Source organism: Nycticebus coucang, chromosome 10 (assembly GCF_027406575.1).
Source record: "Nycticebus coucang isolate mNycCou1 chromosome 10, mNycCou1.pri, whole genome shotgun sequence".
NCBI classification, from domain to species: domain Eukaryota; kingdom Metazoa; phylum Chordata; class Mammalia; order Primates; family Lorisidae; genus Nycticebus; species Nycticebus coucang.
In genome coordinates this window covers 64662868-64688778 of record NC_069789.1, presented here as the reverse complement: position 1 = coordinate 64688778, position 25911 = coordinate 64662868, and the positions used below count along the sequence as shown (strand labels likewise).

Genomic DNA, 25911 nt, shown 5'->3' with positions numbered 1-25911 from the left:
ACATTGATAGTTATTTTTGTTTCTTTTTGCTTCATTATCAGACACATATGTTGAAGAAAGAAAATGATTGTTCCTTTAAATAGTAGAAATCGGGTCACATTAGTAGCTCTTGATTTTTCTTAGTCTTAGTTTTCCTACTGTTTTCTCATCAGTGTTAGCAATCCAAGGAAGGTTGCTGGCAAATAGAACAGTTTTAATACATTCTTCATTTTATTTATATCTTGAGCTATAAGGAGATTAATATATTGTGCAGCACATGAGGACCCAAGAACTACCATCCTGCGTCAAGAAATGCTCTCATCTTCCATCTGTTCTTTCAATAAAAATCTTTAAATCTTTTTTACTGGAGGGTCAGTCTGCTAAAGATGGGTCGCTTACACCATTCTCTCTTCTCTCCCCCAGCCTTTCCTCCTCCATTGCTTTTGGCACTTCCTAGGCAAATCTGTCTCTGAACCTTTTATTAACTTTACATTCATTCCTTTCTCTGTGGCCTTGCTGCAGTATATCAGTCACCAACATGAGTCAGAAGCTCCCAAGGACTATTCATTCTTTCCACACCTTCTTCTCTGCTTGCCTATGAGGACAGCAGCCCCCAGGAAGCTCTTTCCTAGCCAGAGGTAGCTACCACTAAAAATGAGGATGCTGCCCTTTTGGAAGGCGGATTTTACTCAGACCTAACCCTCAGGCCTCTCCCCAGTGAAATCTGAAAGGTTCTCGGACACCTCAAGGGACTACTTCAGGCTCTGCCTGTGGCCTGGAATAAGGGCATTAGCGATCTTAAGCAACCAAAAGGTTTTGGTACCTTCCCACATACTAGATACCAAAAAAACCCTTAACTGTAAAATAAGTGAAAACAAGGCCACTGAGGTTCTAATGTTTCCTTTGATTATGACTTCTTTGGGTTTTTCAAATGTCAAATATTAAATTGGTTCCAAAAAATTGTTAGCTTTTTTTGGTGCCCCAGTTTGGATGCAGCTCTAACCAGGGTACCCTAAGCAACACTGCTGATGAGCCTTGTGAGGTATCACTTGCTTCCTTGGTTGTAAGAGAGTAGTGTCTATGGCCTGGTATTGTCCTATCTAGAAATTATTTTGAGAAGGAGAATAGAGAAGGTAATGGGCATTATGATCTGGAGGTAGTTAGCTTTTCCAGAAAGGCAGCATACTGATTCCTGGGATCCAGTTTCCTTTCCCTTCTTTGGTCAAGAAGTGACTAGCTAGCTGTATGTTTCCTACTGGGTTTGAAGATTAACAAGGCCATTTCTGGGTAGGGGACGGATCATACATTCTTGCAGCCCCAAGAAGAAGAGAAGGAAATAAGAGTCTAACCAGTCGTCTTTCTGGAGAAGCAAGGCAACTAAGAAAGGAAGTGCATTTTGGAAGGGGAGCCAATATAAGACTGTTTTCAGAAAACCCCTTAGCAGGTGGAAATAACCCAGGAGAAGCCTCTTTCCCACAGGTGGACTCTTTCCTCCTCCCTAGGGCACTTCCTGCAGTAGGGAACTGGCCTGAGAAGAAAGACGGGTCCATCACAGAGAACCTTTCAGTGGGACCTTGGTGATTCTTCCTGGCAGAACTTCAAGCCTTTTGGGCAAACAGCAAAGGAGTCGCTGGGGGTGGGGGCTGGGGTGGGACTAAGGGAGAGAGGGATGCTCGTATTCTTTCCTGCACCAGAAGCCTAAGTCTGAAGTTCACTGTGGCTCTGGAGAGATGCATGTGAACCACATGACAGGGGTGGCAGCCAGTGGAGTGCTCCCACATTAAACACAATATGGCCACATAAATGGGCCTCGCTGCAAGAGGTTTAAGCTATATTGTATTCGCACATTGTAAAGTAAAATTCAGGTTTCTTACTAGGTGTGTGTATACAAACACATGTGGATCTCAAGAAGTAGAGACTGCCCAGTTTAAACCAACTCTTGGTGCTGCTCCAGTTTCAAGATTTTTGGAAACCCCTGGGCTCAATTAATCAATGAGATTGATTTCTAGATTGTTTCTAACGGACAACAACCCAAAAGAAACTGGAGTATCTTTCTGTGGTGGTTACTAGGATTGGGAGCGAAGACACATTCTCGAAGCTGTAGTTGGGTCTTGGCTGGGGCAGGCCCCTGAGCTCAGTAGTTCTCAGGCAGGTGGAGCCTGATGCACCCTCTTCTCTCTTCAGAAATCACAGGGATTATGCGCAGCAGGGAAGAGGAGGGCTTTTATTTTTCGAGTACAATCTAAGGCTCCCAAACAATGTATGTGCGGAACAGATGGGCTCCTCAGAAGGGGAGGAGCTCTGGACCTGGTGTGGGTCTTTGTTCTAGCTCACCCTTCCCTTCTCCAAAGGCATTTGCAAAGTCTTCCGCACACATGGTTCCATCGTCCCAACTCTGTGGGGCTCAGATTTGTCTTCAGACAAGGCAAGAAGCTGGGGGAAGAAGCTTACAACCAGATGAATGGCAGTTGCAGGATACCTTCCTCTGAGCACTTAAAAAAGGGTCACACAGCACCTGGCCAGCCAAAAAGGAAATTCCGCCTCCCCCATTTGCTGACACCTGCTATTTCATCTTCGCTATATTAGAGAAATGTCTTGAGTTTGTGAACTGGATCTCTGCCCTTGGTGGAGGATTTACATATTGGTGCTATTTTTTTCCAATAATTGAAAAGGTCCTCCTGGATGCCAAAAGTATCCCTTTCCCTCAAGAAAATAAAAGAATGAAAGTCAGATATTTAAATGTGTGGGAGGCGGTAGTCCGCACCCACTTGCACGCCTCTGTGAAGAGCTGATGTCTGCTATGCGAGAACCCAAATCTATCGTTAGCCAGAGATTGGGCTGTTCCTGGACCGTCCAGTTACCCTGGACTTCGGGAAGTGTGCTGGGTGTCTCCAGAGCTTGGTTCACTTTCATCGTCACAACGGTTTTGAGATTGGGCTCATAATGCAAAAGTTCAGACTCACCGCCCTCCTGCCTGGAACTCCTGGAACTATGGGCGTAAAAAAAGCCCCAGGAATTGCTGACTCTCGGGATACTGGGGGAGATCACATCCTCACACCAGAAATTGTTATTCCAAATTGTAGGCTGATTTTCGGTGTGCGCTTCAGGGTGTTAGCGCCTGTGTGTGTGTGTGTGTGTGTGTGTGTAGAACGCAAGTCGTTACCAAATGCCTAAAATGCTAAACAAGCCAAACGAGGTTAAAAACCGTTCCTTTGGACAGGGATGAGTTGAGAGCACTCAAGCGTTTTCGGGTGGGTATCGCAGTCCATCTATTCGATGGCTTTGCAAACAAGCAAAGATGAACTTGGGAAGACCCTCTCCTCCTGCTTCAGAATCTGACCGAGATGGGTGGTAGTGGTGGTGGGAATTCTCCAAGAAAGAGCTAAAGAGGTCGGGACGGGAAGGGGACAGTCTGGGGTGAGAGAGTTTAAAAGGTACACCGGTGGGACGAAGTGGCTGGTGGGACTAGTTAGTGAAGCATAATCTTTGCGTAGAAAGAGGGACTCTGTCTTGGGGTGACATGCCAGGATTTGGGACGAAACAAGAAAGCCAGGAGCTGGATTCGCAGCTCCTGGTCTGTTCTTTACCGACCCTAAACTGTGCGAGGCAGCTTGAGGAGCAGGCGAGGAACTAGCACCCACCCCCAGCACAGACCCACGTGCGGCCGCAACACTGAGCAGTTTTCGCGAGCAGCTGGCAGGCAAGTGGTCGCCCCCCACCCTCTGCGCCGTCGGCCCGGGCACCGCGAAGGAGTAGCGGTGTTGGCACTTGGGAAGGGGCGGGTAGGAAGGGCGGCACCATTACTCAGACCCTCATCTAGGAGCAGCCAATCTCGCAGCTCAAACTCCCCACCCCACCAGCGCGGAAACCTAGCGGTAATCCCCCGCCTCCCCATCTCCGATTGTGAGGGGCGCTCCGGGTGGGGGAGTGGGTAAATAATTGGCCCAGGGCCCGGCTTCCAGGTTCTCCTTCCACTTTCTGGCGGCCTGACTGCGCTCCGGCCGACGCAGCCCCTCGGAAACCTGAGACCAGGTAATGTGGCTCCGCCGGGTCCCGGGTCTGGCGGAATCACCGCGGACGTTGGTCTATAGGGTTTGGGTCAGGGTTTTCTCTGGGAAGGTTAATCACCACCCCCAATCTCAAGCTGGAGCCGAGGTGGGAGAGATGACCCCAACCCGCTCCCTGTCCCGGTCACCAACACTGACCTAGAACGGAGAACACTGCCCAGAGTGCTGGGTTGCGGACATCTAGCCCGGGTGACCAGAGATTGAAGGAAGGACGCGGAAGGGAAGGTGGGGATACGGTGGGTGAACAATCAGCGTTGGCCCAGTTTCCCGCAGGAGCTACCGCCCATTCACCGTCTATGCAGGCACCAGCTGGCGGCAGCATCTTTTAGGTACAACAAGCTGCAGGAAGGCAGAGGCTGGCTGGGGGCGGGGGTGCGGGAGCCCAGGGCGCGCTACGGGACTCCAACCTGCCCCTCCTACCCCTCCACCCCCCGCCGCCGCCACAGCGCCCAAGCCTCAAGATGCTCTTGGCTTTATGAGGTTCAGTTACCGCCGAGTCTTCCATTAACACCTCCTCTGATTATTGAGAAGCTGGAAAGGCTGAACGCAGCCTCAGAGCGTGTCTCCGGGCACCAGCCCGCGTCTGTTCCTCCTGCCCACACTTTCCTCCTCCCCCTCCCGATTTGGAAGCATAAACAGAAAATAAAAGACAGGTGGAGAGAGCTGAGGGTCAGAGGTGAGGAATTCAGATCAATGAGAGCGAGAGAGAGGGAATTAATTTTCATCCAACAATTTATTTATTTATTTGGATTAACAGAGGGACCGTCGGCGAGACTCGGGAAGTGGCCCGCACCTCCGGCCGCCGCCTACAGCCCTTCCTTACTGAGAACCCATTTCTTGCGGGAAAACGTTGGACATCTGGAACTCAAGGTAAGATCTCTATGGCTCTACGGGGCTTGCCTAGTCGCAGCAGTTTCCTGCCCTCAGGACGTCGGGGAACCCTGAGGGCATCTTGGGAGCCTACCCCGGGAAGCTCCGGCTTTGCTCCAAGCCGAGTCCTCGCCTGAGGTCTCTGCTAAGGAGCGGTCCCCACGCGCCCCACCGGATGGGAGGAGGTGCTGGGGACCCCGAGCTGATGTGCGGCTTTTCTCTGCCAGTGCACCCACCATTACGGCGTGATCAACTCCTTTTGCTCTAAGAATGCTGAACGGTACCACTCTAGAGGCAGGTGAGTTCCATACCAGGTTCCTTCCCATTCTCTTGGCCCGCGGGCTAGCGTGCGTATCATGTGAGGGTGTGTGTGTGTGTGTGTGTGTGTGTGTGTGTGTGTACGCCAGTGCGCGCCTTCGCTGGGTGGAACTAAGAGGGGTGTGTGTTTGTCTTAAAAACATTCGTAGGCTGGAAAATACACAGCCTCGGTCCAGAGTCTGTCTCCTGACTAGCCGGATTTCTGAGACCTGCATTTCCTTCTTTTTGCCTTTCTTTTGAACGTCTTTGACATTCCTCAGGATGCGGGGTCTGGGGCGCCAGGCAGAGACCAGGCAGAGGTCACAGTAGTTGGTGGCGTGAGGAACACGCTCCCTGACTCTCCGCTCCCGGTCCCTCCTTGGAAGGGATAGAAGGAGTCAGACAAGACATCGTTTCTCACTCGTGTAAGGCTTAACTGGAGACTGGCTTCATCCTTTTTTTGTTCAGTCCTAATCCGGCGCAACCGTTTCTGCGCCTGATCTCAGCGGACGCAGTGCGGGACTTCTCCCATTATTTCTGGGGGCCTGCGGACCGTGGCAGAACAATCTCAGGTAAAAGGATTTCAGACTCCAGAAGCGCGGTATTCTAGACTTGGCAGCTGCCCCGTTGGAGATTAATTCAGGGCTATGGAAGACTGAGGTTTGCAGGGAGGCTTTGCAAGAGCGCAGGGTGTGCGTGGGCACGGAGCGTGCGGAACACAGCAGGGCCCTGGCTGGGGAGTCGCGCGTGTGAGGGGCTGGCGAGAGTTCCTAGCTCCTCTTTTCGGACAGTGGCGCTGCCGTTTTTCCTAAGGGAGTCCACCTTTCCAGGACTGAATCAGAAGCGCGCTGTGCTGCAGCGCCAATTTGGACCGGACAATAAACTCCGTGTTGTGGGAAGGTTCGCACTGTCAAAAAATAATAAAAATAAATGAATAAATACATAAATAAAACTCCTGGCCATCGCTTACTTTCCACCCAATGCAGTCCTGGCATCCCAGGTCTCCTGGCTCTGAGCCTGTGGTTCCCAGCCCCTAGGGAGACACTGACTTCCCCTGGGCTTTGAGGATGCTCACGACAATGTCAAAAGCTGTACATTGTCTCAAGAGCTGCACCTTTCAGACCAAAGGGGCTCCTCAACCAGCTTAATAGAGTCTAGAGTAAAAGTGATGACTCCTTTTCCTTTAAAGGGCAAACTCAGGAGCACAGGACCCTGGCCTCTAAAATACAAGTCTAAAGAGACCTTGAGTCACCAAAGCTCTCAAGTGATGCCCATTTGTTTGGTTATTTTTCTTTCTGGAACTTAAAAGTCTCCACTGCCCCTGGGGAAAACCATGCATCCCCCTTTGCTTCTCCTGCCCTCCCTTCTGGGGAGTTTGGCTAGGCCCTGTCTCTTTGTCCCAGTGGGCTTTGCTGAGCAGGGGACAAGGGCACTGCTATTTCATTGACCTTCATGGAGCTTCTAGGATCCAGAACTCTCAATTCTAATTCCTCTGCTGAAGTTCAGCCACCTGCTTTCCTGAAAGCAATAGCTGTACAGGGTGGGTGCTGTTGGAACAGAAAGGAGAGTGAGCTTAGTGGATTGTTTGTGCTCAGTTGTGAGAAAGGGCAACCCTAGGCCAGGGATCTGTCCCATTAGTCCTAGTAGAGCCTTGAATTTGAGAGGAGACTTAAAATCTATTCCTGGACACAAGCGGGAGTGAGCCTGTGCACCTGCCCATTGAGCAAGGTGGGGGCTCAGCTGCAGGAACTGAAAAAGAGAACCCTCCAACTTTTATAGAACACTTGCAGGTCGGTCAGCCCCAAGCATGGAGAAGAGGAGTGTGTTTTTGTTTTTTTGTCCATGGCTGCCACTTTTCAGTCTCTCTGCTACAGAGGTGAAAGGAAGCAGAGCTAAAAGACTCTCTCCTTATTTACAGTGCTTACCTAAAGTCCTTTGAGAATTGGGGTGGGTGGCCTCTTAGACAATCTTTCAGGGCTCCAAAACCCAAAGTTTAGAACCCCATAAGTCACATACCCAATTCTTGGGGCTTCTTCATAGAAGCTATGAGAGGAGGGAGGGCTGTGAGGATGGAGAGCTATTTCTGCAGAACTAACAAGGGCCTTCTAAACTCCAGCAGGCCCTGGCCCCACCTTCAGCTTTCCACAGACTTCCTGCATTCACCGAGAAGGAAGAAACCTAGCAATACTGGAAGTAGCAAATGCCACTGGGTGCAAGAACTTATAACCTGAGCTTTATAAGAAAGAGCAGGCATAGCTAGGATTCATCTCCCAAGCTGATTGCAGAAAATGCTCTGTCCTGCTTGTAGCTGGTGGATGATTAACAAATATGTGTGGCGTAAATGAGTGAATGAATGATTGGAGGGCTTACAAGGCCTCTGTGCTTGGCTTCCCTGGAGACTCTTCACAACTGTTCTGGCTTTTTCCTGGAGTTACTTGTTAAATTTTCCCTTCATGTAGTCTCCTAAGTTTTATCTCTTGCAAGGAGGGAGTGGTGTTTTTGGGTTCTTTGTTGTTTTTGCTGATCCAACAACAACAAGGAAAACTAATTCCAAACGCCCCCATTTGGTGTATGGGGGACGATTTAGTGCAGAAAGGAGGCAAAGTGGGTTGAGGTCCTGTATTTACTTTTTGCTTAGAGCTTTCTTAACTGATGTTCTCAGAGCCCCCTCCTCCTTCTCTTCCTCGGCTTTGAGTCAGTTTAGCCGCTGACTTGTGTGAGTGCAATCTGCCCCTTTGTGAGAGGACCTGCTGTCTCTGAAAAGACTGCTGCCCCCAGCCCCTCCTGAGGGCTCTTCTTGGATGCACGTGGGTTTGAAAAGCTCATTGATTTCCGTCCAAAGGGGCTAATTACATTACTTACAGTAAATAGCAGCCCTGCTGTCAGGTAGGGCTGCCAAAGTGTGTGTGGGGAATCTCTAGCTTAGTTCACTTGATTGGCTTCATTTTTGTGTGAAATTGTGTTTTATGAGCTTTATTCTGGCACCCGGAGGACCTTAACAGTGTCCAGTCTGCAAATAACATTATTTTTGACCCTGAGAAAAAAGGAGGGGAAACAGTATAATCTTGGGTTTCATGGAAGAGGTGACTCCCAGCAGCCCCCGAAGGCGATGCTCTGGGACAGGAAGTCAGGCTGCTGCATGGGGGTCGTTTCCTCCCTGGGTCCATTCCTGCCTGCCTTCCTTCCCCACCTCTTTCATTTCTTTGCTTCCTTCCCTCCTCCCCCTCTCATTGTCATCCTCTCCCCCCTTTCTTCCTTTCTCCTTCTGTCCTCCCTTGCTTCTTTCCCTTCATCTTCTAGGTTTGGCCACAGGTCCATGTTGAGCTCCCTGGGCGGGAAGTCGGTCTTCTGCCCAGCAGCTCCTCCAAGGTATCCGGGATGTTTCTGGACAGAGGCATCACGGTTCCTGGGAATGTCTGCGGGGAGTGGTAAGAAGCACAGGCTGGCAAGGACGAAAGGAGCAGGGAGCCGCCCTGCGCTTCCTCCTCTCTCGGAGTAAAGCCAGTGGGTGCCTGAGGCTGAGCCACACTTGGGGCCTCTGACCATTCGAATGAATTGACAATATCAGAGTATTGTGGACACTTTTTAATGGGGCCAGGGTGGGGCTGCCCCTAACAAGAACAGAGGGCGACAGAACAATCCCACCTCTTGTGAGGAGCAGGTCTGCCATTCTGCTCGTCAGTTCTCACCTTCCCCTCCTCCACAGCAAGGAACCCCTTTCACACCCTTCTAAGTGTGCGGGTGTGTCCACTTTTACAAGTCTTCTGTCCTAGGAGGGTAGTGGGAGCAACATGCAATAGGGCAAGTGCCTAGTCTTAGGGGGCAGACGCTGAGTTCCCAGGAGTCCTTAAGTCACTGCCCACATTGACAAGTTTTAAATGGGATATTAGAATCTACAGCAGTTTTCCTTCAGACTTGAATTGGGTACAAATAAACCACCTTATAGTAAAGGTTCAGTTTGCATACCCACATGTACCAATCCATACCCTGTCCCTTACATCCTAATTTTCTCAAAGAAAATCTTTTTTCAAAAAGTAACCCTCAGAAATATAGGTGCTCCAAATGCTCTTTCCATGTTGGAGGAAGCTTCAGAGCCTGGTAGGGTCCTGGGCTCTCAGGGAAGTGAGGTAGAGATGAACTGTCAGATGCTTTAAGAAGAGGGATGGAGAAGATGGGTGGGGGTGGGGGATAAGTATTATCTCCACTTCAGCTTACATTTCCCCTCAACATTTAGCTATTTCAGGTGACAGTCCTGTAGGCTGGGGATGAAAAAGCCCACAAGGAGGAAACCCCAAGTTTGGAGCCGAGATTCCGTGTGCCCTGAACCGGGTTCTGATCTTGAACTCAGATCAAATAGGCCAGCTGTAGGCCTCCAGCACCAGGGCGGGGACAATAAGGGCTCCTTTTCCCTTTTAAAACGTGACTGCTGAGAACTCTTGGAAGGATATGTGGTTGTGTGTGTGTGTGTGTGTGTGTGTGTGTGTGTGTGTGTGTGTGTGTGTGTCGGGAGGTAAATGCCCCCTCCTCCTACCGCCTCTCCCTTCTCTATTCCCCCCACCCCTTTCTAATGTTTGTCCCTGCTTGCCCATCACCAGGGGGTTGAAAGGAGTATGACAGGTCTTTGTTGTCTGAATAAAAATCCGTGGCAGCTCCGGGGAGAGAACTCCTCCTACTAAATTATCAAAAATGGGCTGGCTTTAGTCTCTTAACAAATTGGACACAGCTCAGGCAGGAGCAGTCCCCAACCCAACCTACAGGCACTGGGAACTTGCAAGCAGCTAGGGACCACTGAAAATAGCACTTCTTTTTCTTTCTTTGTGTTCAAAACTATTTTCTTTCTCCGCCAGATTTTGTTTTCCTCCCCCCGCTGCAGTTGTTTCCCATTAGTAACTCGATCTCCCAGAGCAGTAAGATTCGCTTCTTTCCCCTCGGTCCGTGTTTGTTTTCCGCACATCTCCTTTAGGGAGCCGCAGGGGCTTTATTTCCCTCCTCCCCTCCTTGCAGCCCCTCCACCCCCAGCAGACCGATTTCCACTCTGCTTCTTTCTTCGCTCTGTCCATCTCGTGTCCCCGGGCGTCTCTGCGCTCCTCCACCGCGCAGCCCTCTGCAGTCCCTTGGCTACTTCACTCGGATGAGCTGAGACCCCCGGGCGTGTGTATATGGAAATAGTGGGGTGCCGAGCAGAAGACAACTCGTGTCCTTTCCGCCCCTCAGCCATGCTCTTCCACGGGATCTCTGGAGGCCACATCCAAGGCATCATGGAGGAGATGGAGCGCAGATCCAAGACCGAGGCCCGTCTGGCCAAAGGCGCTCAACTCAACGGCCGCGACGCGGTAAGGAACCGCTCGGCTGCGGCGGCAGCCGGGCGCCCCTGCGCGCTCCGCAAGCCGAGTCTCCATTCCCAGGCCAGCAGGGGTTAGGGACCGAGGGTCGCAGGGACGTCTGCTTGAGGTTGGAGGGTGGGTTTTCTCCGGAGCGCCCAGATCTGCGAGGCTAAGAAGCAGCCCTCTTTCTGACTTGAATTGTCTACACTACGCAGAGCTCAGCTCGCTCGCCTTTATCGCAGCGGTTCCCGAGCCAGCGGGGCGAGCGGAGGGTGGGAGGAGGGGCTGTCCTCCTCTATAACCCCCCCAAACTCTAGTCTCCTGTCCCTTTGGTTCTGGGATGCTTCTGGGATCCGTAGCCCCGAGGGCAAGCTGGGCTCAATAGAAGAACCACGCACCCCTGAGGCTTCCAGGCCAAGCAGGGGCCGGGTGGGTTGAGTCTCTGGGCCTGATGACCTGACTTTTAGAGGAGACGCGCTGGGAGGCCTCCAATTACCCGGGTGCTCCTGGCTGGGCATCTCTTGTCCAGAAAGGTTCAGTATCTCTTGGAGACAAGACTGCAGTTTAGCTCCCGGGCCAGGTGGGTGTCATGTGCAGGGGGAAATCAAATGTAAAACGTGGAGGAGTGCGGAGGCTCCAGACCAAACGCAAGAACTTTCCAACCCTGCTTAGAAGATCTAATCAACTACTACTGTTATTTCTGTTTGTAATAATAAAAGTCATCTCTCTTAATGAAGAAACCCCATTAGCAATCTAAGTGCTTCTCTTTCCTTCTTACTAGCAGGAGAGGGAATACTACAGAAGTGTCCAGAAATGATTTCGGCTACATTGATTTGTAGATTCTTTGGTATCACACCAGGAATTGGAATTCAATTGTAGCTAATCTGGAGACTACTCTAGCCCGGTTAGCAGTATTTTGGGTCTTGCCAAGTAGCCCAGTTGCCGGATGTGTCCACCTTTGCAAAGTAACTGCTGGCCCTGGTTGGAGTAAGAGACTGTACTTATTCAGGCCCGCCAAAGTTTTGTGGGAAGTTCAACTATTTCTGCTAGTCTTTAGGGAAATGTCCAATGTTAACTGCCCCCCTTTTTATGGTTGTCCTATTTAAAAATAAAAAGTAGCAACCCAAACCCGAATTTCATAGTGGAACTGGGCTGGTCAAAGTGAGGCGTACCATTCATTACTAGTGCATCAGTGAGGACCCAGGCGGGCAGCTTAACTTGGGCACTAAGCAGATTTTCAGGACAAAGATTTCAGTGCCTGTTCTGATGCCTGAAAAAGAGGCATTGTACAGAGGGGGCCAGACAACGGAGCCTCTTTGGGAACAGCCACGTTTGACCCTTGCTGGGAAGAAGACTAATAGCCTTGAAAATGAGGGAACAGCAGGGTATGCCAAACATATCTTAATTAAATCCATGTCAACTAAGTTATGAGCACAGGTATAATAATCTCTCTTTTGCTTTTGATTTCAACGCTGCTTATGAGAATTTAGATAAATATAATTTTAAGGCCGTTTGTTTAAAAACAATTTGTTCTAGTTTAAATTTCCTTTCCACTCCCCAATAATCGCTGTTGTTGTTTTATTTTGTGTGGGTTGAAAGCCACAACTTTTAGCTGGTAATTGTTTGAATTCTGAGCACTCAACAAACTATTGTCAATACGCTCTGCCCCCAGTCCTTTTTAAAGGGAGGGAGGCTCAGAACGGTAGGGATGTCTGTAGGTTAATAGTCCTGGGAGGACGGGAATGCGGGTTCAGGCAGAGAAGAAAGCGAGCAAGCTGCAAACCGGGAAATTACAAACCCCACATCCCCGCCCTGACTTTCCGGGGTTTGCGTTTGCGTTGTGGCCCCTGGCCCCAGTGCACGCCCTGTGCGCGCTGGGCTCGCTCTGCCCAGGGTGGGGAAGCCCGCGTCGTGCGGCCGCGCGCGCCCCACTCAGCCGAGCAGTGTGCTTGCTTTCCAGGGCATGCCCCCGCTCAGCCCGGAGAAGCCCGCTCTGTGCGCCGGCTGCGGGGGCAAGATCTCCGACAGGTACTACCTGCTGGCCGTGGACAAACAATGGCATCTGAGGTGCCTCAAGTGCTGTGAATGTAAGCTGGCCCTTGAGTCCGAGCTCACCTGCTTCGCCAAGGACGGTAGCATTTACTGCAAGGAGGATTACTACAGGTACTTACCCGCCCCTCCGCTTCTTCCGCTCTGGAACACCTGGCGGGGCCTCCTACCCAGCCCTAGTCACCTCTTAGCCCCCCGCCTTTTGCCCCTTCGGGGTACCGTTATCATTTCCACAGGGAAGTCCAGGGCATAGCCTTTTAGCTGCAGTGCCCGGAATGGCAGTCGGGATGGGTGGGAAGGACGTCCAAGGTCTGCAACGTTTTTAGCGAATACCCTGCGCTCCCAGCACTTCGCAGCTCCGTAGGCAGAACCAGGGAAAATCCCCGGAAGGGTAAACGGATGTGTCTCGGCCCACAGAGACTTGATCGGTTTTCTTTTCCGCTTACTACGAACTGGGCAAGTTCCGCCCTTTGGAACTGAACCGGTAACCCGGGCAGTAGCAACCGGGGGTTGGGGTTTTCACGGATGACAGGAGACCTTGTAAATGAACATGAAAAGGAAAAAATGCCACTGCAGAAACCAGAAGCCACTCCATTCGGAGTTCCTCTACAGCTAGTTCGAACCGTGTCCGCCAGACTAGAGAGAAAACTCAGCGGCAAGCACGTTTGATTCTTCCCAGTTACGTCTCTGGATTGGGATAGAAAGGACTACGTTCAGGTGACCCAGCTCCATTCTCAGCCTAAGCAAGAGAGATGGTTTAAAAAAGAATATATTTTCCTCTACAAAATTGTCCTTTTTCTAAGGCCGTGTCCAGAAGCTTTCCCGCACGCTCACACATTCAGGACTAATACCTTCATTCATTCATAGAATATTTTGTAATTAAGTGTTTTAATTTGGCATCACGATTAAGTGCCAATTAGTTAGCGCAGTTTTTTCCCCCTTAATCTGCACTTTACAGAGAGGGAAATTGAGGCCTAGTTGCCGGGTTCTCCTGACTTTAATGCAAGGATTTTTTTTTTCTCTTGGTTCACCAGAACAGGTCAATGAGCTAATAAAATTGATATCACAATGGGCCCAGTATCCCGTCCTCCAGGAACCCGCTCTGGTCTTAGTCTTGGGCCACTGCAGACCAAGCCCAGGTATCGCGGGTGAGACATGCCTCTGCCTTGTTTCAACCAGAGCCCTGACTCAATTGTTTCCTTCCAGAAGGTTCTCTGTGCAGAGATGTGCCCGCTGCCACCTTGGCATCTCCGCCTCCGAGATGGTCATGCGCGCCCGAGATTCTGTCTACCACCTGAGCTGCTTCACCTGCTCCACCTGCAACAAGACCTTGACCACAGGTGACCATTTCGGCATGAAAGACAGCCTGGTATACTGCCGCGCTCACTTCGAGACCCTCTTGCAAGGCGAGTACACCCCGCAGCTGAGCTACACGGAGCTGGCGGCCAAGAGCGGCGGCTTGGCCCTGCCTTACTTCAACGGCACTGGCACGGTGCAGAAGGGGCGGCCCCGGAAGCGGAAGAGCCCAGCACTGGGAGTGGACATCGTCAATTACAACTCAGGTGGGCCCCCTACCCTCTCCCCAGCTCAGCCCCAGCCTGCGGCTTCCCCGAGGCGCCTTCGTGGAGCTCCTTCCCTACCCAAGGTCTTGCAGCAAGAGGGTGCTTGGCCCAACGGCTCCCCTCCCTCCTTCCCTCTCTGTAGGAAAGGGAGGAGGGGGCCGAGGAAGAGGGAAGTGGGGGAGGCAGAGACAACGCTTTCTTTAGGTTGTGGCAAAAAAACATATTGGTAACTGCGGGGCTGACTTCCCCCAAACAGGCTGAGCCAAATCCTTGTTGCCCATTAGTTAATGAGCCCATTAGTTTCTGGCTCCCAGTTGGAGCAAAACAGCCCCAGGGCAATTCCTTTGTGGAAGCCAAATTATAGATCCTGGAGGAGGGTTTCCTAAATCCTGAAGAAAAAAATCTTCAGAGCCCAACCTCTGTCTAGAGGGGGCAGAGGCTGTGGTCACCAGCCCGAAGTTAATCAGGAACACAGTTGGCAAGAGTGTTGAAAAATCTAATCCCTGATCTTGGCGAAAAGCAGCTGTAGGGGTGGGAATCATTCTCCACAGCTGAGCTGACCTGTGTCTTTCCCAGATCAGAGTATTCATCCAGCAGGCTCATTCTCTGTGTGATAGACCTTCCCGACATCAAGACCCCTGCCAACTGAAAGAACCTCCAGGTCAGGCCCACTGAAGAGGCTTAGCAGATCTCAGGCTGCTCTTCTGTCCTCTACCAACCTTCTCTCTTAATTAAAACCAAAATGCAAGCACACACCAAGAGCACACTTTCTTTTGCTTTGGGGACGCAGCTATTGTTTATCAATCTCTCTCACATGCATCAATTTCCCATTGTTGGTAGCCTGCCCCCTCCTCCTATTCCCCAGTTGATGGTGGTGATAGGCCCTTCAGACCATAATCTCTCTAGCTAAGATCCTTAAAAAAACTGCACTAGCTAATTGGTGCTTACTTGTGATGCCAAGTGAAAACACGTCTGACCAGGACAAAAGAGGTCCCAGTTACTGTAAAAGGGGGTTTCAGAAAGCTCTGGATAATTCTGGAGAGCCTAAGGACCTTGGCTGCTCTGACTTTCAGTGTTCTGTCCTGGACTTGGCTGGAAATCTCAGCAAGCAGGAGACTCACAGGAGAGACCCTTCTGTTGGAAGGGACCTTGGAAACCTTACAAGGGCAATCTCCTGAGCACCCCAGACACCAAGTATGAGCATCCAGAGCTGGGATCTTCCCTGTGTCTGGCATGACACCTGATGTAACAATAGTAAAGGAACAGTCAGTTAAGTGATTCCCTCAAGGTCACACAGCCAGCATGCATGTGGAACTGAGAGCCCTCTGAGTTGAGAGCTTTCAGGGGAAGCCACATAGGTTGAGTGGGTACTCCCCAGACTCTCCTAGTCTCTCTTCTGGTGTTCTGGGTAGGGGCAGCTGTCACAGGGAGGATGTGGACTGGGGAGCTCAGCCTTGTTGCAGTTGTTCCCTAGGGGATCCACACCAGTGTTGCTGGACAACAGGAAATGAACTGGCCTGCTCACTATGGACCTCACTAGGTTGGTCTGTGGGAGGGCAGCGGCACAGCATGGGGTTTTGCCAACCCTTAGTAGTGAGCTGTGCCCTCACCCTTGCCCCCTGCTGTGCTGGGGCAGGGGATTTGGTTAGGGGCCACCCTGCCCAGCATGCTTACTTCATCTCCTTTGATGCGTGGTCCCAGGGGCAGGGCAAGCAGGGCACTAATTGTTCTTTATTAATAGAAGATGACATCGGAATCTTGAGCTACTCATCAAGGCCCTACTGCCCTAATGTGTGTGTGAGAGAGAATGAAACATACATAACTAGTGAGATTTTGGAGAGAGGGAATCTCTCAGCAAGGATGAAATCCACAAGGGTGGAGATTTCTAGCCAAAAGGTGACAATCCTGGCTTTTTGCTTGTTTATTTAATCTACTTAGCTAAATTTGATTTTGCCTTGGATCTTTATGTTAGAAAGATCCGAGGAGCCTTAAGAACAGTAGAATTTAGCTTCTCTTCTCTGAAGAGAACTAGAGAGTAAAAATTTCTTAAGAATAATGAAAATCTCTTTCTGAGCTACTTAGAAAGTTGATGTTCCTGCTCTCAAAGAAGGAAAAAATGGTTAAGTCATCCTTAACCCCAAGAGTCATCACATCACCACAAACTGGATGCCTCTTAGTTAACTTTCACTTCATCCTTTCTAGACTTTCTCCAGAAATATGAGTAAATAGTATATGTTTTTGTAAAGATTAGGTGAAAGTAATCTAGAGGAATTGGTTTAAAATTCCCTAACCAGGGCGGCGCCTGTGGCTCAAGGAGTAGGGCGCCGGTCCCATATGCCAGAGGTGGCAGGTTCAAACCCAACCCTGGCCAAAAACCAAAATAAAATAAAATAAAATAAAATAGAACAGTGTGTTTAAAAAAAAAAAATTCCCTAACCAGAAATCGGCCCACCATTGAAAAAGTGTCTATGAATTGAATGATAGTTTGGTACAAAACTGGGAAAAGAAAACCTTCAGCAAATTAAAAATATATTAAAATATAGAAAGTCAAATGGATCCATAATTTTATATTATTTTAGCCTTCTTTGGATTTTATATCGCTACCTCTGCTTAAATGTAAACAAGTCTCATGAAGGGTAATGTTGGTACTAAATCAAGTATAATTTGACAGTTATTATATATATTATATGCTTCTAAATGCACAAAAAATCATGCTAGGATTTAAACATTCTCAGGGAAGATGTGTAACTTGACAAAGTTCAGTTAGTTCTGGACATAAGGCAAAGGCCTTCTCATGAGGCTATTCTTAATTTAGTTTATGCCTCTGTGAAAATTAATCAGGCAGATATTTTAGAAAGACCCATGGAAAGTTTGTCTCAAATGGTGGATTGAAATAAGACCCTACAAAGGTGAAAAAATTTAGTTCGGGTTACGTAGCTCCTATTTGGGTAACTTAGCATTAATTGAGAGAACAAACTTTTCCCACTTCTCAAAATCTTCTTTCGTTAGATTTTTTTCTTCCCATTCAAGCTTTCAAGGCTCCTGGTTGTTAAATTAGCCTGGCACTGACCCCTAGTGGTCTTCCAGGGATCAGTTAATTCTCAGAAGGTTGCACACTTTAAGAACACAGACTCTTTAGGATATAGGTGACCATCTCACATATGATTGAAAATAAAATACTATGTATTTAGATCTTTGTATTAATGTTACAATACTGGATGTGCACTTTTAAGACAGTTTTAATAGTTATTTCATCTCACAATTTGGTGGTGGGGGTGGGAAGATCCCTTAAGTTTTAGAAATAGACCTTAAGGAAACACAATAATTTGCAAGTTTACATAATTTATTTATAGTTAAATGTAAATAATTTAGGATCGTGCACTGAGCTAATCTGAAGAAGAAATACATTTCTCTATCAAGTTGCATAATATGTGATAACATGGTCACAGGAAAATCATTTATAGCAATATCAATTTAATAAAGGTCTGAAAATCTATTTACATATTGAATTGTATATTTTATGTGGTAATGAGTCTTATAATTATATTTAGCACACTTAAATGCTCTGCTGAGTTTTTGATCAGCAACAATGGATATAGAGTGAATATTCATGGAGGCAATTTCATTTCCATCAGATAGTACTATGATTATTTTTCATAAACTTCAATTTTAAGAATTAATGATTACATAGTTAGGATTGGAATCATAGTCATTTCATTTTTTTTTTTTTTGTTGCAGTTTGGCCGGGGCTGGGTTTGAACCCGCCACCCTCGGGATATGGGGCCCGCGCGCTACTCACTGAGCCACAGGCGCTGCCCAGAATCATAGTCATTTCTAAACATATATTTTCTTGGGGAGGGGCGGATGTCTGAGGGCATTATTTGAGTCTTCTATCCTAAGTGTAATATTCAATTTGATGTCTTGTTCAGGAGAAGGTACATGTTACTCACATATGATAGGAAAGCAATTTTACTTGAAGAAGCCTTCAGTGACTAACGTGTGCCTTTCTGACCATTTTGTTGTGGGTGTGTTTATAATCTGGTTCTGAAATATGGTTCAGTTTACTGGAGATAAGGATAGTTTTATAGTAGGTCATAGAGATGCCATTTCATCCATTTGAGGATATGGGAGTGCAATTCTGTAGAATATTTGAACTTGACATTTCCCCACTGGGTTGAAATAGGACAAGATGTAAAGTATACTCTGTGTTATCTCTGGGTATATGGTTAGTCTTTCTGGTGGAATTTAAGAAGCCCGATGTTCAACATTTGAACATATACATCTGACTCGCATTCCACTTCAAATGGATTTAATTTGGCGTTAATATTCATTTGTAATTTTATTAATGAACAAAGGATTCAAGATCTTGATTGAATGATTCTTGAGATCCTGACTGTGTAGTTAGGGGATCCAAAGGTGAATATGATACAGTCTTTTCTGTCAGTTAACTTACCTGCTCTTTCACAAAGTATGTGGTCCTACTTTGTGCCTTATGGAAATACAAACAAAGGAAACGTTAGTTCATGCCTCATCTTGTTACATTAGGAGGAATTTCCTGTTAAATGAATTTTGTATGTGGCCAACCTCTCGGTTACTAACTCTAAAACTTCTGTGTTTCTGTAAATGTGCTGATTTGCTGAATATATTTTAGAAAATCATTCTAACCAGAGCACAGCAGGCATATACTATGTCATCAAGCAGAAACGAAGAGCTCATATTAAAGGATGCCTCATAATTTTTAAGATTCAGGTTTTTTTCTCCCTCAGATGACATGATCCGTTTTTTTTAGATTTTCTATTATAATAAACTGAAATGCAGGATGATCAGACCAGAATATACATCAGATAACTATCTGAAGAAAGGATCTAAAGAAAACAATTGACACGCCCTTCAATTTGAGAAGCAGGCTGAATCACTAAATATTTAGAACAATATTTTCATTGGTAATTATATTTCCTATGCTGAGCCAGGAGATTATTGGAAATGACCTTCTAAGTATGCAGCTTTACATCTTGGGGATGATGAGTCTCTGGCTGGTTTCAAAGATGGGGATTGTTTTGCCCTGGCTGCTGAGAAAGGTTTTGTAAGGAGAGAAAAAAATGCCAGCCTCCCTCTGCCAGGTCAGCCATGGGCACAGCCCATATCCCATTCACAAACATCTAGAGCAGTAGGGACTAAGATCTGAGCCTAGAAATAAGCACCATCAGTGCCTCTTAACTGGGAGCTGTGAGGAGCGCTTCAGGCATAAACCAAGTGAAGAGAAGTCTGGGCTCATTCTCTTTTAGAAATATTTATTAAAATAACACCGGGGGAAAAATATTTTCTTTCTGGTATAGCCCTATGTTAACCAGTTATAGCTACAAGCTCTGAAAAATAAAGTTCTTATGTTTACAAAAGGAATTTGCAAATTCTTCATTTTTGACCTCTCTCCTTCTCCAGCCACTTTCCCCTCATTGAAAAAACTTTAGGAATAAGGGTCAAATTTGGAACTGATTTAGATTCTTCTTAGTTGGTAGGTTCTCAGAAACTTTCAGACTTGAGAGAGCTGAAATCCTTGCTTGCCACATCCCTGGTGAGAAAAAGAAAGTGCCTTCAGATACTAACTATGTCTCATTCCAGAAATACAGAAAGAGTGCAGAGTTTCAAAAACTGTGAATGTGGGCAGTGGGGGGTGATGCACATATGGAAAAGGGTGTCTAATATTTCTATATTAGAAAAGGGTTTCTTTTTTTCCCTCTTGGAGGTCTCTTATACTCCCACATCACTACTTAGGGTTTAATTTCTAAATGTTTTTCTAGCAACCAGTAAGTGAAAGAGAAGATTTCATTAATATTTTTATGCTACATAAATATAAGTAGTATCAGACTCATTTGGCTCACTTTGGTAATTCCTTCTTTTTGTTTAGATACTTCTCATAACTTGGGAGACAGCCTTTTTCACTACTGATACTACTGTCTACTATCATAGTAGTATCATACAGCCTGCCATGATTTTAGCTCATGGGGAAATTTCCACCGAGTAGTCATTTGTTTACTGTTATTACAACAGGTTGTAATGAAAATGAGGCAGACCACTTGGACCGGGACCAGCAGCCTTATCCACCCTCTCAAAAGACCAAACGCATGCGAACCTCCTTCAAGCACCACCAGCTCCGGACCATGAAATCCTACTTTGCTATCAACCACAACCCGGATGCCAAGGACCTCAAGCAGCTTGCCCAGAAAACAGGCCTGACCAAAAGAGTTTTGCAGGTAAGACACCTTTCTTTTTGACTGTTCATACATTGCCCTTCCCCTTGCCAGTTAAAATAGTTCTCTTCCCTCATTAGAGTGATATGGATATTTCCTATACTACTTCTTTTTAGTTTATCTTAGTTACCTTCCTAGAGGGTATACTGAGATTTTGTAAGGGCTTCCTGGAGGGTGCTAAAACAGACCCTGAATCATTTTAAATGCAGCCACATTCTCTGCACAGATGCGGAGATGGGTCCTTCAAAGCCAGTCCAACTTGCTTTACTGGTATACAAACGAAAGTGATATTATTTGCACAAGCTTTGGCTCTAGAGATTTCCATTCACATTAAGCTCAGTGCACAGACTTGGAAGGAACCTGTTAGCACTGTCTTACTTCAGTAAACTCTTAGCAACTTCTCTCACATGCTATGACTTTGCAAATTCAGCCGGATCCTTTTTTGCCAACTCCTAGAAGTATGGTTAGTGTTTCAGCAACCAACTGGAGTAAGTCAAGTATTTTCCCACCTTAACAAACTCTCATTAAAAAACTAATACTGAAAGTTAGTTCTGCTGTCCAATTGCTTTCTTTAGCTCCTCATGCTAAGAATATACAACTAATGAAATAATAATGGGTTGCTGTAAGTCACATGTGATCTCTTCTCCCACTTCTGAATGGCAAATAGCAGGCATATTAAATGCTGCTAAGCAGTTTACATCTGTTTGAGGTCGTGGCCCTGGGAGAAAGTTTTTTCTATGTGTAGAAAACTTATATGTGTCAGTCTCTTGAATAGCTCGAAGTGTGTTTCAATGACATTCACTTCATGAGTGATTCTTACCTTGCCATAATTTCAATGGCCCTGCTTCTCTTCTTTTGAAAAAACAGTTGAGGAATGAGGGTATATATTCCCCCCCTCTTTATCCCTGTGCCTTCATTTCCATGGTATATCCACTTAAACATCATTGTTTCAAGTGGCACTTGCTAATACTAGGGGGTGGAGTATCTGCAGTTGAGAGAAAATAAATTTGTAGTGTTACTCGAATGATTCTGTTTCAAAAGAAAGGAAAAAAAAATCCCTTTCTCTCCCACCAAGAAAAATAAACAATTATATTTAAAAGGAGAAACATATATCCAAAAAAAAAAAAAAAAAGAAAGAAAGAAAAGAAAGCAAATGAACAAAGAGAGAAAGAAAAGGAATATAAAAATGAACATCGGTAAAGAAATCAATTGGGATTGGTTTGCAGGTTTGGTTCCAAAACGCACGAGCCAAATTCAGAAGGAACCTTTTGCGGCAGGAGAATGGGGGTGTTGATAAAGCTGATGGCACGTCGCTTCCGGCCCCGCCCTCAGCAGACAGCGGCGCTCTCACTCCACCCGGCACTGCGACCACTTTAACAGACCTGACCAATCCCACTATCACTGTAGTGACAGCCGTGACCTCTAACATGGACAGCCACGAATCCGGAAGCCCCTCACAAACTACCTTAACGAACCTTTTCTAACATTGGTTTTTTTTTTTTAATTCTTCTTTTTATTATTATTCTAATTATTATTATTTTATTATTTACAAAACTTTTTTTTTTTTTTTTTTTTACTTCTAACCCACGAGAAATTTGGGGAATCAAAAAACAGCTTGGTGTGTAGCGTCTGCAGCCACTTGGCAAATGAGTTTACAGTATTGTCTCCTTTAAGTGAATATATTTTGTCTACAAAGTGTATTCAGATTTTTTTTTCCCTTTGATTAATGAGGTCTTTCAGTCGGTAAGGGGAATTTTTTAATCATTCTTATAAGTGCCTCTTAAAATTGTATGTTACTTATTTCCAGAATCTCGAAGAAAAAAACGAAAACAAAAACGAGTGGTATTATGATGGGCTTATTCCCATTAAATGATTAGGTTAATAAAGAACTAGATAATTAATGAAAGAGTTATTTTTAAAATCTTATAATTGTATGTGTGATTATGGAATTTTAAAAACATTACATTTTTAAAATTTAAAACTGAATTTTTGGGGGGATATTTCTATTTCTTTTCTGAATGGTTAAATCAAATGAGGAATATGATTAAACAAAAGCATTAACTATAGCAATTTTAAATAGTATTGATTCATCAGATGGAAAATGTATTCTAGAAATGTGAATTTTCCTACTCTTAGGAATCTACAACCCCTAACTTTTTACTTATTTTTTTCAACATTTGAATATATTTAAACTCCTTGTGTATCCTTGAAAATTCCACATAGAATCTGAAATTCTATACTTTAACCTCCTAAAGCAAAGAAACAAAAACAAAAAAACCCCATAACTCAAAAAGCTCTGAAACCATTCCTTCCAAATTACTTTTTTTTCCCCAGGGAAAATGGAAATAAGCAAAATATGATTTTTTAAGAAGTCAAAAATATTAATATAATTAAATTAATAACTCTATTAATTGGCTTCAGCTGTACCATGATATTGTATCTGGCGTTCTATATGAATAATGTCTTTAAGTAAACAACCTGATAGACTAATACCAACAACAAGACTTCTTTTTTTTTTTTAATCTTGTTTTGTTTTATTTTGGCACAGGTTGGCTTGTATGTCAAAAAGCCCTTTTCTGACATTAGGGATTTGAAGTTATTAGTCTTAAAGTCGATAGACTCAGAAGCCTTGTGGATGCTGATCTGAATATATTTCCTAGTTTACAGTAGCATTTTTTTTTCTTTAATTTAAGCTAAAATCTTAATGGTCTGGGCAGTGGTGAATGTTCATCTATATGCTTCTGTTGTAGTTAAATACCAATTAGATTGTGGATTTCCTAAACAAAATAAAAAATAAGTCAAGATCTATGTCTTGCTTTAGTGGATTGTTAAGAATAACTTTGCACATATTCTCCACTTTTCAGACCCCTTAAATCTCCTCTGGTGGTCTAAGTGGCTATTTAATAGATTTTAAAGGTGTCCTTCTGGCTGTATAAATGTGTGGTTACATATTGACAGTTCACTGCCCACATTAAAGTGCATTATTGTAACTTTTGCTCAGGGTCTTTAGAAAATTAGCACAGAAAGTAGCTTATTTTTTAAAAAAAAAAGATGATGGAAGATAAGTTAACACTGTAACAGAAGAAAGGTGTGATTGCCATTATATATTTAGCAAGTGTGGTTATCATCTTATATGGAGCTTAAATCTTGACTTTTCATATTTCTATTACATTTTGGGCATTTACCACTAACCAGACCAAACAACCTTGGTAAGGCTAAGATCTTATTAATACAGTTTTACAGGTAAAATATTGACACTTATAAATTTTGTTCTTTGACAGAACAATATATGGTACTATAGATCTACTTTATTAAGTAGACTAATTATAACTCAGTTCTCCTATGTGCCTTATGATATAACTTGGAAGTAAGTTTGTGAAAAATCAGGATATATGTGTTGTTTGTTAAATTAACTGTTTTAAGCCCTTTTGACACCTCACTAGTTTTGTACTGTTTTACCTCTTATTTCTGAAACTCTTTTTATGGTGTATCCTGTTAGAGGGGACAAACATGTCATAGAAAGCAGTTGTGCACTCTTTCCAATATAGTTGATAAATTCAATAATCTTATATATTGAGCTTCGTGTTTATAGTACAGTAAGTGGTCTAGCAAAATTGTCCATGTTTCTTTGTTTATTGATAAATGCATTGTATAGAAACTATTTCCCCTAAATATTTATGGACCAAACAATTGTGATATATCCTATTAAATTTGTGTGAATAAACGATTTGGAATCTAAGGAGTTTTATTTTCCACCAATTTTATTTAAGTTTTAACTGTACTAGTGTGTTTCCAATATCTATATGTAAAAGCTATTAAAATGGTAATACAAAATTTAAAAAAAATTTCAACATCCAAATAGTTTTTAGAGATTCAAATTTTTGACTCATTTAAAGGTACACACAGTTGCACATGCTGTAATTCAACCTAGAATTACCTTTAAATATCTTTGCTTATAACAAAAGTAATGCCCCACTGATTTGACTCAGTCCAATTTTTAGAATAAAAACAGATAATTAGCAGATAAAGTAATTGCATGAAAAGAAATCTTAAATATGAGTAAGATTTAATTGAGCACAAATGGATATTTGTAAATCTAAATAGAAATTGCAGACCCCTAAAAGCCAAGTTGCTCTGTAGTTAATAAATTGTCACTATGATTTTTTGCAGGGAGAACAAATCTTGGGGCATTACAGCCAAACATCCCGACGTTTGAAAATTCCCTAAAGTATTAAAAGAAGGGGAAAAGTTTGATCGGAAATCCACTGCAGTGAAGACAAAGACACTATTAGGTTATGATAATCACACATTTAAAAATTTATTGAGCCAAAAGAGAGAGAGAGAGAGAAAGAGAGAGAGAGAGAGAGAGAGACAAACATCATTTACTGAATGTTAACAAAGCTTGTGTTCTTTATGGTATCTAACACAAATGAAGGCTTAAAATTATGTGGTTTAAAACAAAATAGGATAAACCTTGTACAACCAGAGCAACCTGGCAGTAATATGCCCACCCCATATTTGAAGAAAAGTATTACTGAAAAAAAAAATTCCACACATTTGTCAAGCACAAATAGTTGTAAAATAAAGTCCAAAAACATTCATTTCACCCGCTTGCTAATGTGTATTAGTCCTGTTAATGGCATTTTCAAATCGTGAATTCAAAGAAAAACTACCATTCGTTTAAAAGTATAGGGATCAAAACCCAGTAATTTTAGTATTGTTTATTACTTCCTTTTTAAACAGAAATCTCTGCATGCACTTTTACATCTGTCACCTCTAGTGTACATCTCTGTATGATGACTTATCTTTGCTGTTTCTTGTATGATAAATAGCTTTCATGAATAAACATTTTATTTGATGCAAACATAGTTAACTTTATGTTAAACACACTGTTGAAATTAATTTTGGACGCTGTCTTAAAAAGGCAGCACAGTATATTTACAATTTGTTATGAAAAAATCCAACCATTATAATGAAGTTAAATTTTGGTAGTCAAGGATAAAATAACTTAGTTGGTTTTTAACTTTTCATGACTTATTTTCATTTGTTGTATTCAATTGACACATGTATTAAAAATAAAAAAACAAAATAAACCCAAATTACAACAAAAGTAGGCCTCAGAATATACTATTGTATAAAATGTCAGCAACTTTTTTAGATTATTAGGGTAAAATTTATAATTCCTCTATGAGTTTACATGTTTGCTATGCAATGAACAAACTTATTGAAATGTACAAATATATTCTGAACTATGAAAAGATCTAGTCTTTGCATAGTTTAAGTTACATATTATTACAAACAAAGGAAAAAATGGGAAGAAAAACACATAGTTAGGAATGAGGTTTTTTTAATTGTTATAGGGAATATTTGAAGAAAGAATTTTTTAACTATTCCTATTTAGCTGTATATCCAAAGCATATGTTAAACAAATTAACATATAAAATGCTTTCCAGAAAATTTTTCATTATGAAATTTTTATTATATACAAATGAACCCTATGTAAATGATATAACTT

The 25911-nt window shown here is 44.5% G+C and overlaps 1 protein-coding gene across 6 annotated transcripts; it reads left to right on the top strand.

The window, feature by feature from the left end:
* The first annotated feature begins 4875 nt into the window (after nt 1-4875).
* On the top strand, nt 4876-25260 carry LHX9 (LIM homeobox 9). Of its 6 annotated transcripts, none has more exons than XM_053606743.1 (7): nt 4876-4916; nt 5144-5214; nt 10428-10546; nt 12498-12700; nt 13793-14148; nt 20197-20399; nt 24567-25087. In XM_053606743.1, the coding sequence occupies exons 2-7, from the start codon at nt 5187-5189 to the stop codon at nt 24621-24623; spliced, it is 966 nt and encodes a 321-aa protein (XP_053462718.1). In that variant the 5' UTR covers nt 4876-4916; nt 5144-5186; the 3' UTR covers nt 24624-25087. The 6 variants fall into 6 exon arrangements, with proteins under 6 accessions (XP_053462718.1, XP_053462714.1, XP_053462715.1 ...); XM_053606739.1 differs by lacking the exon at nt 24567-25087 and adding an exon at nt 21623-21880; XM_053606740.1 differs by lacking the exons at nt 4876-4916; nt 5144-5214; nt 24567-25087 and adding exons at nt 5705-5785; nt 21623-21880.
* Nucleotides 25261-25911: the final 651 nt, after the last annotated feature.